At 44.9% G+C, this 17,663-nt stretch overlaps 1 protein-coding gene across 8 annotated transcripts in view; it reads right to left on the bottom strand.

The window, feature by feature from the left end:
- Positions 1-9,795: 9,795 nt before the first annotated feature.
- The window catches only part of LOC144498728 (protein-methionine sulfoxide oxidase mical3a-like), a 702,250-nt gene continuing 694,382 nt past the window's right edge, over positions 9,796-17,663 (bottom strand). For all 8 annotated transcript variants that reach the window (XM_078220302.1, XM_078220301.1, XM_078220303.1 and 5 more), the window contains one exon: positions 9,796-10,338. In XM_078220302.1, the coding sequence (XP_078076428.1) occupies positions 10,126-10,338 (213 nt within the window). In that variant the 3' untranslated portion in view covers positions 9,796-10,125. The remainder of the gene's footprint in view (positions 10,339-17,663) is intronic.

Raw genomic sequence — 17,663 nt, 5'->3', positions numbered from 1 at the left:
GCCTTCTCGTGACCCCTTCTGGTTCTCCTAATTTCCTTCTTTAGTCCCTTCCTACAAGCCGTATACTCATCTAGATCCCTATCTTCGCCAAGCTCTCTGAACCTTTTGTACGCTTTCCTTTTCTTCTTGACTAGGTCCCGCACAGCTTTCGTGCACCACGGTTCCTTTAACCTACCAACTCCTCCCTGTCTGCTCGGAACATTGTCCTGTAGAACCCTGGACAGACATTCCTTGAAAAACTGCCACCTCTCTTCAGTAGATTTCCCTGAGAATACCTCCTTCCAATTTACTCCTCTAATTTGCTGCCTTATGTCTTCATATTTCCCCTTATTTCCCCTTTCACATTTAAGGCATACGAACAAATGGGGAATAGAGGGATATAAGCGGTTGGTTTAGATTGGTAAACATGATCAGCGCTTGGCTTGGAGAGCCAAAGGGCCTGTTCCTGTGCTGTACTGTTCTTTGTACATACATTGAATAGCTAGTTTACATCATAAATGTATCCAACAGAATTTCAACCAGTGTTCGGCATTGCGAAGTTGAGTAGAATGTTAGAATTTGGTGTTTGTAAAAATTATTTTAAAATTGTAAAAATGCTCAGAGGTGAGTGAGACTATTCCATGGTCCCTTTAAAAAGGTAGTTTTTTTCTGTACTTAGAATTTTAAAAAAAGATGCAGATGCATCTGGAGAACTCAGACTGAAAAATTGTAAGAAAAAAGAAGACAGAATATTCCGGAAGATGACAAAAAATTTAGAGGGTGACTAAAATTCTACTTTTTTGTTAGTAAGTGGGAATTGTATTTATCTAAACAGCATTCCATTAGAATACTGTTTTATTCAGTTTTATTTGTTTAGGGAACCTAGAGTCATTGAGGTTTACAGCATGGAAATAGGCACTTCAGCCCAACTTGTACATGCTGCTCTTTTTTTATACCACTAAACTAGTCCCAATTGCCTGCGTTAGGTCCATATCCCTCTATACCCATCTTACCCATGTAACCATCTAAACGCTTTTTAAAAGGCAAAATTATACCCGCCTCTACTACTACCTCTGACAGCTTGTTGCAGACACTTCATCACCCTGTGTGTGAAAAAAATTGCCCCTCTGGACCCTTTAGCATCTCTCCCCTCTCACTTTAGATCTATGCCCTCTAGTTTTAGACTCCCCTACCTTTGGGAAAAGATGTTGTGTATCTAGCCGATCTATGTCCCTCATTATTTTATAGACCTCTATAAGATCACCCCTCAGCCTTCTACGCACCAGAGAAAAAAGTCCCAGTCTATCCAGCCTCTCCTTATAACTCAAACCATCAGGTCCTGGTAGCATCCTAGTAAGTCTTTTCTGGTTTAATAATCCACCCTCTGTCTTCTGTCATCAAGCCAATTTTGTATCCATTTGGCTATCTCACCCTGGATTCCTGTTCTCTGTTACTTAGATAAATAAAGTGTTATCTGTTGATTTTAAAGAGAGTGTCTCAGGTAGTTATTTTTTATTTAACCACTAAAAGTTGCTGAAGAGCAGTTTGTCCTATTTCCCACACACTTTTTACAGTTTATGAGGCAAGTTACTCCTCTTTAAGTGGTTAGGTGTCAGTTCTCAGAGAAGGGTACAACCTCCCCTGAACAACATTCGGGGCAATCGGAGAATTAGCTGAAAGAAGTGAGGACTGGGCTGAATATGCGGAGAGGGTGAAGCAGTACTTGATGCTCGAGTGTGTGTGGGGCAAAGGTTGTAAATTGATGCCTAATCTGGCCATGTCACGGAAACCAGGGGAGATTTAATTGCTCTGGTCCAGAATCAACATAATCTGAAACCCTCGGTGATTGTTCAAAGATTCAAACTTCATAGCCATTTTTGAAAAGCAGGTCAATTGGTAGCTAATCTTGTGACAGAAATAACACTGTGATTTTGAGCAGTTTTAAAAGATATGTTCAGATGTAGGTTGGTCTGCAGCATTAACGAGAACAGCATCCAGCATTGGTTGTTGGGAGGAACCACACTTACCTTTAAGGCAGCTCTGGAAATTTCTCAGAACTAGGAAACGACTGCCAGTAATACTCGAGTCCAAAGACATGCCAGTTAGATGGATTGGCCATGTGATAAACAAAGAACAAAGAACAGTACAGCACAGGAAACAGGCCCTTCGGCCCTCCAAGCCTGTGCCGCTCCTTGGTCCAACTAGACCAAATGTTGCTCCTTGGTGACTAAAGATGCTATAGTTAAGAAAGCTCACCAACACCTCTACTTTCTCAGGAGGCTAAGGAAATTCAGCGTGTCCACTAAGACTCGCACCAATTTTTACAGATGCACCATTGAAAGCACCCTTGGTGAGAGCAGGAGCCATACAGCTTGGTATGGCTCCTGCTCTCACCAAGACCGCAAGAAACTACAAAGGGTTGTGAACGTAGCCCAGTCCATCACGCAAACCAGCCTCCCGTCCATTGACTCAGTCTACACTTCCCGCTGCCTTGGAAAAGCAGCCAGCATAATCGAGGACCCCATGCACTCTGGACACACTCTCTTCCACCTTGTTCCGTTGGGAAAAAGATACAAAAGTCTGAGGTCACATATCAACGGACTCAAGAATAGCTTCTTCCCTGCTGTCATCAGCCCTTTGAATGGACCTACCATATATTAAGTTGATCTTGGCTTTGGGCAGCACGGTGGCACAGCGGTTACCACTGCTGACTAACAGCGCCAGGAACCTGGGTTTGATTGCCAGCTTGGGTCACTGTCTGTGTGGAGTTTGCGCGTTCTCCCCGTGTCTGCGTGGGTTTCCTCCGGGTGCTCCAGTTTCCTCCCACTGTCCAAAGATGTGTGGATTAGGTTGATTGTCCATACTAAATTGCCCCACAGTGTCCCGGGATGTGTAGGTTTGAGGGATTAGTGGGACAAATGTATGTGGTTGTGGGGATAATGCCTGGGGTGGGATTGTTGTCGGTGCAGACTCGTTGGGCTGAATGGCCTCCTCCTGCACTGTAGGATTTCTTTGATTCTATTTCTATCTTTCTCTAACCCTACCTATGATTGTAACACTACATTTTACATCCTCTCCTTCTCCCCTATGTACTCAATGAATGGTACACGTTGTGGGTATAGCCTGTAAGAAAAAATACTTTTCACTGTATTCCAATACATGTAACAATAATAAATCAAAGAAATGCAGGGGTATGGAGAACAAGGCGAGCGCAAAGCAAGAAAATTTTAATTCAAAGCCTCAAACAGTTAGACACTATGTGGAAAGCTTGGAGCAGGCAGAATCACAAGCTTACAACATTTTCTATCAATGAGGTACAAGCAGAGCCTATTTTTGCTCCAGTTGTAGTCGGCAGAAAACAGATCAAGGTGGAGTTGCACATAGGAGCCTCCGTATCTGTAATCAGTGAGCAAATCTCCAAGCTGATGTGGATTCTAACCAAGCACCAGCTCTTACTCTGGCAGAGTATCATAGAATCCCCACAGTGTAGGGGGAGGCCATTCAGCCCATCAATCCTGCACCAACAACAATCCCACCCAGGCCTATCCCCATAACCCCACGTATTTACCCTGCAAATCCTCCTGACACCAGGGTCAATTTAGCATGGCGAATCAATTTAACCCGCACATCTCTGGAGAGTGGGAGGAAACAGGAGCACTTGGAGGAAACGCACGCAGGCACTTTGAGAACACTCAACTCCACACAGAGAATCACTCAAGATCAGAATTGAACCCGGGTCCCTGGCGCTGTGAGGCATCAGTGCTAACCACTGTGCTACCGTACTGCCCATATGCTTTGCACTTTGCACATACACCAGACAGCCTGTTGCAAGGCATTCCACAACTTGCAGTCTACTTGGATGACATCTTAATTAGACACTGGGAGAATGTGCAAACTCCGGAAACACACCTTTGACCACATGGCTATCAAGCAGTGGTCAGCACGTAATGTCCAATGAGAGGGCACCATCCCCACACCATAGAGTAAGGCATCACACAACAGGAAAGAGTCCTGAGATGCGTAGGTTAGAGGGATTAGTGGGTAAATATGTGGGGGTAGGGCCTGGGTGGGATTGTGGTCGGTGCAGACTCGCTGGGCCTCCTTCTGCACTGTAGGGTTTCTATGATTTCTATGATATCCACACAGACAGTGATCCAACCCAGGAATGGAACCCAGGTCCCTGGAGCTGTGAGGCAGTGCTTATCACTGTGCTACCGTGCCGCCCCTATGAAGGAAGCTCCGGAGCCCAGGAATGTGTCAGAGCTCAGGTCATTTTTGGTAAACCTCTATGACTCTCAGAAAATTTGTCAGACATGTCAATGGTGTTGGCTCCAGTGTATCTCCCTCAGCACAAAGAAACCAAATGGAAGTGGGAGTCTGCACAGAAGGCGGCTTCCAAAGATGTGAAAGTGCTGCTGCAATCAACTAACCTGCTTATCCAATTTAATTCAGACATCTAACTTTTCCTGTTGTGTGATGCCTTACTCTATGGTGTGGGGATGGTGCCCTCTCATTTAATGGAGGACGGGTTCGAAAAACCCATCAGTTTTCATCGAGGACGCTGACAAAGAATGAAAAGGGATATTCACAGTTGGACAAAGAAGGTCTCGCTATCATTTTGCGGTGAAAAGATGCCACCAGTATGCCTATGATCATTCATTCACCGTATGCCTGACGCCAAGCCAGTACTGAGTCTTTTCAGTGAGTCAAAATGTATTTCTCCATTGACCTCAGCAAGAATTACAGAGCTAGGCGGACCCAGTGTCAGCTTATCAATACAATATCGTGTACCAAGCAGGGAAAGACAAATGCAAATGCGGGTTTATCGAGTCGTCTCCCATTAACGGATTTGCCAAGCAAGGTATTGTGTCCTCCTGAAGCAATTTTCTTACTCAAGAAACTGGAACATTCTCCAGTGAGTATGAAGCAGATTAAGAAGTGGACAAACGAAGATCCGATTCTGTTGCAAGTTAAAAGATTTCTGATGCAGGGTGGCCAACTATCACAGGATTATGAGCTTATCTGAAGCATAGGGGTCAGTTAAGTATGCAGGATGGATGCATATTATGGTCATTCTGCCCCCTGGTCATTCACAAGTCATGAAGTTCATGAGGCTCATCCAGGTGCTTCGAGAATGAAATGTGAAGCCAAGTGGCGTAATATGGATCTGGACTTGGAGAACATGGTGAACTCTTCGACATGTCAAATAAACCAGAGATGGCACCACCAGTGCCACTTCATCCTTGGGAGTGGCCTGATAGCCCGTGGATAGCCCAGACTGCATGTGGACTCTGCAGGACCTTTTATAAACCACATGTTTGGTTGTGGTCAATGCGCATTTGAAATGGTTGGAAGCACACATCATGAGTAATATTACAGCTTTTTAGCAACTCATGGTCCACCAGGTTTGTTTTGGATAAGAGCACCACACTTACAAGCGAATTATTTCAAGAACTCATGCCAAAGAGCATCTTGGGGATAGCGATCATAACTCTATCTCCTTTATGCTTGCATTGGAAAAAGAGAGGATCAGGCAAGCTAGGAAAGCGTATATATATGGAGTAAGGAGTATGGAGTATATATGAAGGCAGCAAATTCAGAGAAATCAGAGAAACCCTACAGTACAGAAAGAGGCCATTCAGCCCATCGAGTCTGCACCGACCACAATCCCACCCAGGCCCTACTCCCATATCCCTACATATTTTACCCACTAACCCCTCTAATCTACGCATCCCAGGACACGAAGGGGCAATTTTAGCATGGCCAATCAACCTAACCCGCACATCTTTGGACTGTGGGAGGAAACCGGAGCACCCGGAGGAAACCCACGCAGACACGAGGAGAATGTGCAAACTCCACACAGACAGTGACCCAAGCCGGGAATCGAACCCAGGCCCCTGGAGCTGTGAAGCAGCAGTGCTAACCACTGTGCTACCGTGCCGCCCATTAGAGGAGTAAATTGGAAGGAGGTATTCTCGGGGAAATGTACTGAAGAGAGGTGGCAGTTTTTCAAGGAATGTCTGTCTAGGGTTCTACAGAACAACGTTCCGAGCAGACAGGGAGGAGTTGGTAGGTTAAAGGAACCGTGGTGCACGAAAGCTGTGCAGAACCTAGTCGAGAAGAAAAGGAAAGCATACAAAAGGTTCAGAGAGCTTGGCAAAGATAGGGATCTAGGTGAGTATACGGCTTGTAGGAAGGGACTAAAGAAGGAAATTAGGAGAACCAGAAGGGGTCACGAGAAGGCCTTGGCAGGTAGGATTAAGGAAAACCCTAAGGCGTTCCATAAATATGTGAAGAGTAAAAGGATGAGACATGAAGCAATAGGGCCTATAAAAGGTGAAGGCAGGAAAATCTGTACGGAACCAGTAGAAATGGCAGAGGTGCTTAATGAGTATTTTGCCTCGGTTTTCACAGAGGAGAAGGACCTGGGTGGATGTACTGTGGGCTTGCGGTGGACTGAAAAGATTGAGTATGTGGACTTTAACAAAGAGGTTGTGCTGGAATCGTTGAATGGCATCAAGATAGATAAGTCGCCGGGTCTGGGAGGGATGTACCCCAGGTTACTGTGGGAGGCGAGGGAAGAGATTGCAGAGCCTCTGGCGATGATCTTTGCGTCTTCGATGGAGACGGGAGAGGTGCCGGAGGATTGGAGGATTGCGGATGTGGTGCCTATTTTCAAGAAGTGGAATAGGGATAGCCCAGGAAATTACCGACCGGTGAGTCTAACCTCAGTGGTTGGTAAGCTGATGGAGAAGATCCGGAGGGACAAGATTTATGAGCATTTAGAGAGGTTTAGTATGCTCAAGAATACTCAGCATGGCTTTGTCAAAGGCAGATCGTGCCTTCCGAGCCTGGTGGAGTTCTTCGAAAATGTGACTGAACACATTGACGAAGGGAAAGCGGTAGATGTGGTTTATATGGATTTTAGCAAGGTGTTCGATAAGGTCCCCCATGCAAGGCTTCTGAAAAAAGTGAGAGGGCATGGGATCCAAGGGGCTGCTGCCCTGTGGATCCAGAACTGGCTTGCCCAAAGGAGGCAGAGAGTGGGTATAGATGGGTCTTTTTCTAAATGGAGGTCGGTCACCAGTGCTGTGCCCCAGGGATCTGTTGTGGGACCCTTGCTGTTTGTCATTTTCATAAATGACCTGGATGAGGAAGTGGAGGGATGGGTTGGTAAGTTTGCCAACGACACGAAGGTTGGTGGGGTTGTGGATAGTCTGGAGGGATGTCAGAAGTTACAGAGGGACACAGATAGGATGCAAGACTGGGCGGAGAAGTGGCAGATGGACTTCAACCCAGATAAATGCGTAGTGGTCCATTTTGGCAGGTCAAATGGGATGAAGGAGTACAATATTAAGGGAAAGACTCTTAGTACTGTAGAGGATCAGAAGGATCTTGGGGTCCGGGTCCATAGGACTCTGAAATCGGCCCCACAGGTGGAGGAGGTGGTTAAGAAGGCGTATGGTGTGCTGGCCTTTATCAATCGAGGGATTGCGTTTAGGAGTCTGGGGATAATGATGCAGCTATATAAGACCCTCGTCAGACCCCACTTGGAGTACTGTGCTCAGTTCTGGTCGCCTCATTACAGGAAGGATGTGGAAAAAATTGAAAGGGTGCAGAGGCAATTTACAAGGATGTTGCCTGGATTGAGTGACATGCCTTAGGAGGATAGGCTGAGGGAGCTCAGTCTTTTCTCCTTGGAGAGACGTAGGATGAGAGGAGACCTAGTAGAGGTATATAAGGTGTTGAGAGGCATAGATCGGGTGGACTCTCAGAGGCTTTTTCCCAGGGTGGAAATGGCTGCTACGAGAGGACACAGGTTTGAGGTGCTGGGGGGTAGGTACAGTGGAAATGTTAGGGGGAAGTTTTTCACACAGAGGGTGGTGGGCGAGTGGAATCGGCTGCTGTCAGTGGTGGTGGAGGCAAACTCAATAGGGTCTTTTAAGAGATTCCTGGATGAGTACATGGGACTTAATAGGATGGAGGGTTATAGGTCGGCCTAAAAGGTCGGGATATGTTCGGCACAACTTGTGGGGCCGAAGGGCCTGTTTTGTGCTGTAGTTTTTCTATGTTTTTAAAGAATAGTATTCGTCATGTGCATACTGTGCCATTTCATCCAGTTTCGAATGGTTTGTTGGAGTGAGCTGTTCAACTCTGATGGAGAGTTTGAAGAGAATGGGAGGTGATCTTTTGAGTACAAAGCTCTCCAGATTTTTATTCCCTGTCACATCACACCAGAATTCACAACTGGGCTCTCGTCAGCGGAACTGTTTGGTAGAAGACTGCTTCATTTCAAGAGCAAAAGTAAGCAGGAGACAAGAGAAGCAGAAGGAAGAATACAGAGAGGCAGTTCAAACCAGATGATCAGGTTTACATTAGGAACTTTGGTAGTAACCAGAAGTGGTTACCATGAATAATTTTAAACCAGAGTGGACCAATATCTTGGGTCGTGAGACTGTGAAACAGAAGAGTTGTTTGCAGACACCAAGACCATATTCCACTGTGACTCAAGGCGAGTCAGGAAAAGTTTCAGATAACATGGCACAAAGTAATGCTGCTGTGGGGTCCACTACAAAGTGGTTCCTGTGTTTCCAAGTTTGCCAGTTGACTCTGCTGGGAGAGTGGAAATGGAACATTCATTTACAGATTCGTAATCTACCTTTTCATCTATAATTCCAGATCAACCGTTACAAGATTCACCCGTGGTTTGCATTGGTCACAACAAAATCGCAAAACTCCTCACAGATTCTTATATATGTTCAGACATTACTTTTGTTGTATTAGGGCATCACGGTGGCACAGTGGTTAGCGCTGCTGCCTCACAACGCCAGGGATCCAGGTTCAATTTTGGCCTTGGGTCACTGTCTGGAGTTTGCACGTTCTCCCTGCATCAGCGTGGGTTTCCTCCGCATGCTCTGGTTTCCTCCCAAACTCCAAAGATGTGCAGGCCAGGGGGATTGGCCATGCTAAATTGTTCCTTGATGTCCCCAAGATAGGTTAAGGGAGTTAGCGGGGCAAACTCATGGGGTTATGCGGTAAGCCTTTGGGTAAGAGTTGGTGCAGAGGTGATGAGCCGAATAGCTTCCTTCCGCACTGTAGATAATCTGTCCGAATACGAACGTGAAATTCGAGAGGGGAGAGGGTGGTGGAGAGAAGTGTTAGAGGGTTCTCATAAGTCTTTCTCCGATGTAATTGTCTTACTGGTGTCTGTTGAGGATTCTGAGCATGTGCGGGTTAGGGAGGGCATTTCAGTCTGCAAGAGAATGTTCTGCAAGCAAGGCCAGTTTTACTCATGCTCCTGTTTTCATAGTTATTGCTGTTCTGCTAAGTTGCAGTTAAACTTTGTTATTTATTTATATAAAAAAAGTAATTCTTTTAAAAACCATATTCAACTACCTGACTTCGGATCTCAGATTACCACAGGCCATCATGTCACTGGACCCCCACTGGATCCCCATGTCTGTGGATCCCCATTGGCCATCATTTCGCTGGATCCCCTTCGGTCCCCACATCTGTGGATTCCAATTGGCCATAATTTCATCAGATCCCCATTGGTGCCCATGTCTGTGCATCTGACCTATCATGTAATGCTGTAGGTTCACTCAGTCCCACACAGGTCTGTTGCAGATATGAATTCAGATCACTCACACTGGAAACTCTGGCAGTCACTGCAATTAATGGCTGCCTCGCCACCTGATGAGTTTGGATGTGAAACCAGCATATGAATGATTGAATGTCTGAACAAATCAATTAGATTGGCAGTACTGCTGGTGAGGTCATTGCTAACAGCTTAAACATAGCAGCCAAAGCCAAAGTGGAGATAGGCAATTTATTTAAGCAGCAGTTCAGAGTAGTCAGGGTGCTCCAACTCTGACGGAGCATACTTTGTATAAATTTGGTGCAAGATACTGAGTGAGGAAGGAGGTGGACAGAGATGTGAAGGAGGAGCATACAGAAGAGAACAGGAGCTGAAAAAACAGATGAGAGTCCTGATGGGCTGCATGGAGGCAAAAAGGAGTTAAAAAGCTGAGACTCTTTGCTACAGTGCATCTGGTCTGATTGACATCAATGGGAATACTGATCTATGGAACCTGATTGGAAGCAGGGGACAGGGAAGCAGAGTTTGGGAAATGAGGCTTCCCTTCCCTAGCATTCTGAATCTGGAGATACGATAGATCCGAAAATCCATTGGTTCATTCCAACGCACAGCCTAGCAAAGTCACCCGTCAGGGGGCAGGGAAGCCAATCGTTGTCAAGAAGAGCACAACATCTACCTGCAGCTTCTTCGGAATATCGAACCTTCGGATCAGGCATTTCAACCGAATTCATAGTCGGCAGTGGAGGAGGAGAAATCTTTTCCTGTTAAAACACAAAAGCAAATGGGAAAAACAAGTGAAAAAGGTTATTGAACAAAGACTGCAGACAGAGGGAGAGGGAACAGATAGTCTATCAAAAATAGGAAACAGGATACAGGAAAAAACTGACAGCAAACAACAGAATCAGGAACACACTGACTGTGAACAACAGGATCAGGAACACACTTACTGTATACAACAGGATCAGGAAAACACATTGTAAACAACAGGAGCAGCGACACAATAACCATAAACAACAGGATCAGGAACACACTGACTGTAAACAACAGAATCAGGAACACACTGACTGTAAACAACAGGATCAGGAACACACTGACTGTAAACAACAGGAGCAGCGACACAATAACCATAAACAACAGGATCAGGAACACACTGACTGTAAACAACAGGATCAGGAACACACTGACTGTAAACAACAGGAGCAGCGACACAATAACCATAAACAACAGGATCAGGAACACACTGACTGTAAACAACAGGATCAGGAACACACTGACTGTAAACAACAGGAGCAGCGACACAATAACCATAAACAACAGGATCAGGAACACACTGACTGTAAACAACAGGATCAGGAGCACACTGCCTGAAAACAAGAGGATCAGCAACACACAGACTGTAAACAACAGGATCAGGAGCACACTGCCTGAAAACAAGAGGATCAGGAACACAATGACTGTAAACAACAGGATCAGGAACACACTGACTGTAAACAACAGGATCAGGAACACAATGACTGTAAACAACAGGATCAGGAACACACTGACTGTAAACAACAGGATCAGGAACACACTGACTGTAAACAACAGGATCAGGAGCACACTGACTGTATACAAGAGGATCAGGAACACAATGACTGTAAACAAGAGGATCAGGAACACACTGACTGTAAACAACAGGATTAGGGGAACACTGCCTGTAAACAAGAGGATCAGGAACACACTGACTGTAAACAACAGGATCAGGAACACACTGATTGTAAACAACAGGATCAGGAGCACACTGACTGTATACAAAAGGATCAGGAACACAATGACTGTAAACAAGAGGATCAGGAACACACTGCCTGGAAACAAGAGGAACAGGAACACAATGACTGTAAACAACAGGATCAGGAACACACTGCTAGTAAACAACAGGATCAGGAAAACACTGATTGTAAACAACAGGATCACTGACACAATGGCCATAAACAACAGGATCAGGAACACACTGACTGTAAACAACAGGATCAGAGACACACCGACTGTAAACAACAGGATCAGGAACACACTGACTGTAAACAACAGGATCAGGAACACACTGACTGGAAACAACAGGATCAGGAACACACTGACTGTAAACAACAGAATCAGGAACACACTGACTGTAAACAACAGGATCAGGAACACACTGATTGTAAACAACAGAATCAGGAACACACTGAATGTAAACAACAGGATCAGGAACACACTGACTGGAAACAACAGGCTCAGGAACACACTGACTGTAAACAACAGAATCAGGAACACACTGACTGTAAACAACAGGATCAGGAACACACCGACAGTAAACAAAAGCATCAGGAACACACTGACTGTAAACAACAGCATCAGGAACACACTGACTGGAAACAACAGGATCAGGAACACACCGACTGTAAACAACAGGATCAGGAACACACTGACTGTAAACAACAGCATCAGGAACACACTGACTGTAAACAACAGGATCAGGAACACACTGACTGTAAACAACAGGATCAGGAACACACCGACTGTAAACAACAGGATCAGGAACACACTGACTGTAAACAACAGCATCAGGAACACACTGACTGTAAACAACAGCATCAGGAACACACTGACTGTAAACAACAGGATCAGGAACACACTGACTGTAAACAACAGGATCAGGAACACACTGACTGTAAACAACAGGATCAGGAACACACTGACTGTAAACAACAGGATCAGGAACACACTGACTGGAAACAACAGCATCAGGAACACACTGACTGTAAACAACAGAACCAGGAACACACCGACAGTAAGCAACAGGATCAGGAACACGCTGCCTGTATACAAGAGGATCAGCAACACACTGCCTGCAAAAAATAGGATTAGGAACACACTGACTGCAAACAACAGGATCAGGAACACACTGACTGTAAAACAACAGGATCAGGAACATACTGACTGTAAACAACAGGATCAGGAACATACTGATTGTAAACACCAGGATCAGGAACACACTGACTGTAAACAACAGCATCAGGAACACACTGACTGTAAACAACAGGATCAGGAACACACTGACTGTAAACAACAGGATCAGGAACATACTGATTGTAAACACCAGGATCAGGAACACGCTGACTGGAAACAACAGGATCAGGAACACACTGACTGTAAACAACAGGATCAGGAACACACTGATTGTAAACACCAGGATCAGCAACACACTGACTGTAAACAACAGGATCAGGAACACACTGACTGTAAAACAACAGGATCAGCAACACACTGACTGTAAACAACAGGATCAGGAACACACTGACTGTAAACAACAGCATCAGGAACACACTGACTGTAAAACAACAGGATCAGGAGCACACTGACTGTAAACAACAGGATCAGGAACATACTGATTGTAAACACCAGGATCAGCAACACACTGACTGTAAACAACAGGATCAGGAACACACTGCCAGTAAGCAACAGGATCAGGAACACGCTGCCTGTATACAAGAGGATCAGCAACACACTGACTGTAAACAACAGGATCAGGAACACACTGCCAGTAAGCAACAGGATCAGGAACACGCTGCCTGTATACAAGAGGATCAGCAACACACTGCCTGCAAAAAACAGGATTAGGAACACACTGACTGTAAACAACAGCATCAGGAACACACTGACTGTAAAACAACAGGATCAGGAACACACTGACTGTAAACAACAGCAACAGGAACACACTGACTGTAAACACCAGGATCAGGAACACACTGACTGTAAACACCAGGATCAGGAACACACTGGCTGTAAACAACAGGATCAGGAACACGCCGACTGTAAACAACAGGATCAGGAACACACTGCCAGTAAGCAACAGGATCAGGAACACGCTGCCTGTATACAAGAGGATCAGCAATACACTGCCTGCAAAAAACAGGATTAGGAACACACTGACTGTAAACAACAGCATCAGGAACACACTGACTGTAAACACCAGGATCAGGAACACACTGACTGTAAACAACAGCATCAGGAACACACTGACTGTAAAACAACAGGATCAGGAACACACTGACTGTAAACAACAGCAACAGGAACACACTGACTGTAAACACCAGGATCAGGAACACACTGACTGTAAACACCAGGATCAGGAACACACTGGCTGTAAACAACAGGATCAGGAACACACCGACTGTAAACACCAGAATCAGGGACACACTGACTGTAAACAACAGGATCAGGAACACACTGGCTGTAAACAACAGAATCAGCGACACAATAAGCTCAAACAACAGAATCAGGAACACACTGACTGTGAACAACAGCATCAGGAACACACTGACTGTAAACAACAGAATCAGGAACGCACTGAGTGTAAACAACAGGATCAGGAACACACTGACTGTAAACAACAGGATCAGGAACACACTGACTGGAAACAACAGAATCAGGAACACACAGTGTAAACAACAGGATCAGGAACACACTGACCGTAAACAACAGGATCAGGAACACACTGACTGTAAACAACAGAATCAGGAACACACTGACTGTAAACAACAGCATCAGGAACACACTGACTGCAAACAACAGGATCAGGAACACGCTGACTGTAAACAACAGGATCAGAAACACACTGACTGTAAACAACAGGATCAGGGACACACTGACTGTAAGCAACAGGATCAGGGACATACTGACTGTAAACATCAGAATCAGGGACACACTGATTGTAAACAACAGGATCAGGAACACACACACTGTAAACACCAGAATCAGAGACACACTGGCTGTAAACAACAGAATCAGCGACACAATAAGCTCAAACAACAGAATCAGGAACACACTGACTGTAAACAACAGGATCAGGAACACACTGACTGTAAACAACAGCATCAGGAACACACTGACTGTAAACAACAGAATCAGGAACACACTGACTGTAAACAACAGCATCAGGAACACACTGACTGTAAACAACAGGATCAGGGATACACTGAGTGTAAACACCAGAATCAGGAACACACTGACTGTAAACAACAGAATCAGCGACACAATAAGCTCAAACAACAGAATCAGGAACACACTGACTGTAAACAACAGAATCAGGAACACACTGACTGTAAACAACAGGATCAGGAACACACTGACTGTAAACAACAGGATCTGGGACACACTGACTGTAAACAACAGCATCAGAAACACACTGACTGTAAACAAGAGGATCAGGGACACACTGACTATAAACAACAGAATCAGCGACACAATAAGCTCAAACAACAGAATCAGGGAAACACTGACTGTAAACAACAGAATCAGCGACACAATAAGCTCAAACAACAGAATCAGGGACACACTGACTGTAAACAACAGGATCAGGAACACACTGATTGTAAACAACAGGATCAGGAACACACTGACTGTAAACAACATGATCAGGAACACACTGACTGTAAACAACAGCATCAGGAACATACTGACTCTAAACAACAGGATCAGGAACACACTGTCTGTAAACAACAGCATCAGGAACACACTGAGTGTAAACAACAGGATCAGGAACACACTGACTGTAAACAACAGCATCAGGAAAGCACTGACTGTAAACAACAGCAAGAGGAACACACTGACTGTAAACAACAGCAAGAGGAACACACTGACTGTAAAACAACAGGATCAGGAACACACCAACCATAAGGCCAGTATCAGGAACACACTGACTCTGAACAACAAGATCAGCAACACACTGACGGTAAAATACAGGATCAGGAAAACACTGATTGGAAACAACAGGATCACTGACACAATGACCATAAACAACAGGATCAGGAACACACTGATTGTAAACAACAGAATCAGGAACACACTGACTGCAAACAACAGGATCAGGAACACACTGACTGTAAACAACAGGATCAGGGACACACTGACTGTAAACAACAGGATCAGGAACACACTGACTGTAAACAACAGGATCAGGAACACACTGATTGTAAACAACAGGATCAGGAACACACTGACACTAAACAACAGGATCAGGAACACACTGACACTAAACAACAGGATCAGAAACACACTGGCTGTAAACAACAGGATCAGGAACACACTGACACTAAACAACAGAATCAGGAACACAGTGACTGTAAACAACAGGATCAGGAACACGCTGACTGTAAACAACAGGATCAGGAACACACTGACTGGAAACAACAGGATCAGGGACACACTGATTGTAAACAACAGCATCAGGAACACACTGACTGTAAACAACAGGATCAGGAACACACTGCCAGTCAACAACAGGATCAGGAACACACTGACTGTAAACAACAGGATCAGGAACACACTGCCAGTAAACAACAGCATCAGGAAAACACTGATTGGAAACAACAGGATCAGGAACACACTGACTGTAAACAACAGGATCAGGAACACACTGACTGTAAACAACAGGATCAGGAACACACTGACTGGAAACAACAGGATCAGGAACACACTGCCAGTAAACAACAGGATCAGGAAAACACTGACTGTAAACAACAGGATCAGGAACACACTGACTGTAAACAACAGGATCAGCAACACACTGTAAACAACAGGATCAGGAACACACTGACTGCAAACAACAGGATCAGGAACACACTGACTGTAAACAACAGCATCAGCAACACACTGTAAACAACAGGATCAGGAACACACTGATTGGAAACAACAGGATCAGGAACACACTGACTGTAAACAACAGGATCAGGAACACACTGACTGTAAACAACAGGATCAGGAACACACTGCCAGTAAACAACAGGATCAGGAAAACACTGATTGGAAACCACAGGATCAGGAACACACTGACTGTAAACAACAGGATCAGGAACACACTGATTGGAAACAACAGGATCAGGAACACACTGACTGTAAACAACAGGATCAGGAACACACTGACTGTAAACAACAGGATCAGGTACATACTGACTGTAAACAACAGGATCAGGAACACACTGACTGTAAACAACAGGATCAGGAACACACTGACTGTAAACAACAGAATCAGGAACATACTGACTGTAAACAACAGGATCAGGAACACACTGACTGTAAACAACAGGATCAGGAACACACTGACTGTAAACAACAGCATCAGGAACACGCTGGTAATTATAGACCGGTTAGTCTAACTTCGGTGGTTGGTAAATTGATGGAAAAGGTCCTTAGGGATGGGATTTACGACCATTTAGAAAGATGCGGATGAGGGAGTGGGATAGCTTGATCTTGGTTTCAGATGAAGGTCGGCACAACATCGTGGGCCGAAGGGCCTGTTCTGTGCTGTAATGTTCTATGTTCTATGTAACAGGATCAGGAACACACTGACTGTAAGCAACAGCATCAGGAACACACCGACATTATACAACAGCATCAGGAACACACTGACTGTAAACAACAGGATCAGGAACACACTGACTGTAAACAACAGCAAGAGGAACACACTGACTGTAAACAACAGGATCAGGAACACACCATCCATAAGGCCAGTATCAGGAACACACTGACTGTAAAAAACAGGATCAGGAAAACACTGATTGGAAACAACAGGATCACTGACACAATGACCATAAACAACAGGATCAGGAACACACTGATTGTAAACAACAGGATCAGGAACACACTGACTGTAAACAACAGGATCAGGAACAGACTGATTGTAAACAACAGCATCAGGAACACACTGACTGTAAACAACAGGATCAGGAACACACGGACTGCAAACAACAGGATCAGGAACACACTGATTGTAAACAACAGAATCAGGAACACACTGACTGTAAACAACAGAATCGGGTACACACTGACTGTAAACAACAGGATCAGGAACACACTGACTGTAAACAACAGGATCAGCAACACACTGACTGGAAACAACAGGATCAGGAACACACTGACTGTAAACAACAGGATCAGGAACAGACTGACTGTAAACAACAGGATCAGGAACACACTGACTGTAAACAACAGGATCAGGAACACACTGACTGGAAACAACAGGATCAGGAACACACTGATTGTAAACAACAGAATCAGGAACACACTGACT

The sequence above is a fragment of the Mustelus asterias genome, chromosome 9, assembly GCF_964213995.1.
Source record: "Mustelus asterias chromosome 9, sMusAst1.hap1.1, whole genome shotgun sequence".
NCBI classification, from domain to species: Eukaryota; Metazoa; Chordata; class Chondrichthyes; order Carcharhiniformes; family Triakidae; genus Mustelus; species Mustelus asterias.
This window is presented reverse-complemented; position numbering and strand designations above follow the sequence as displayed.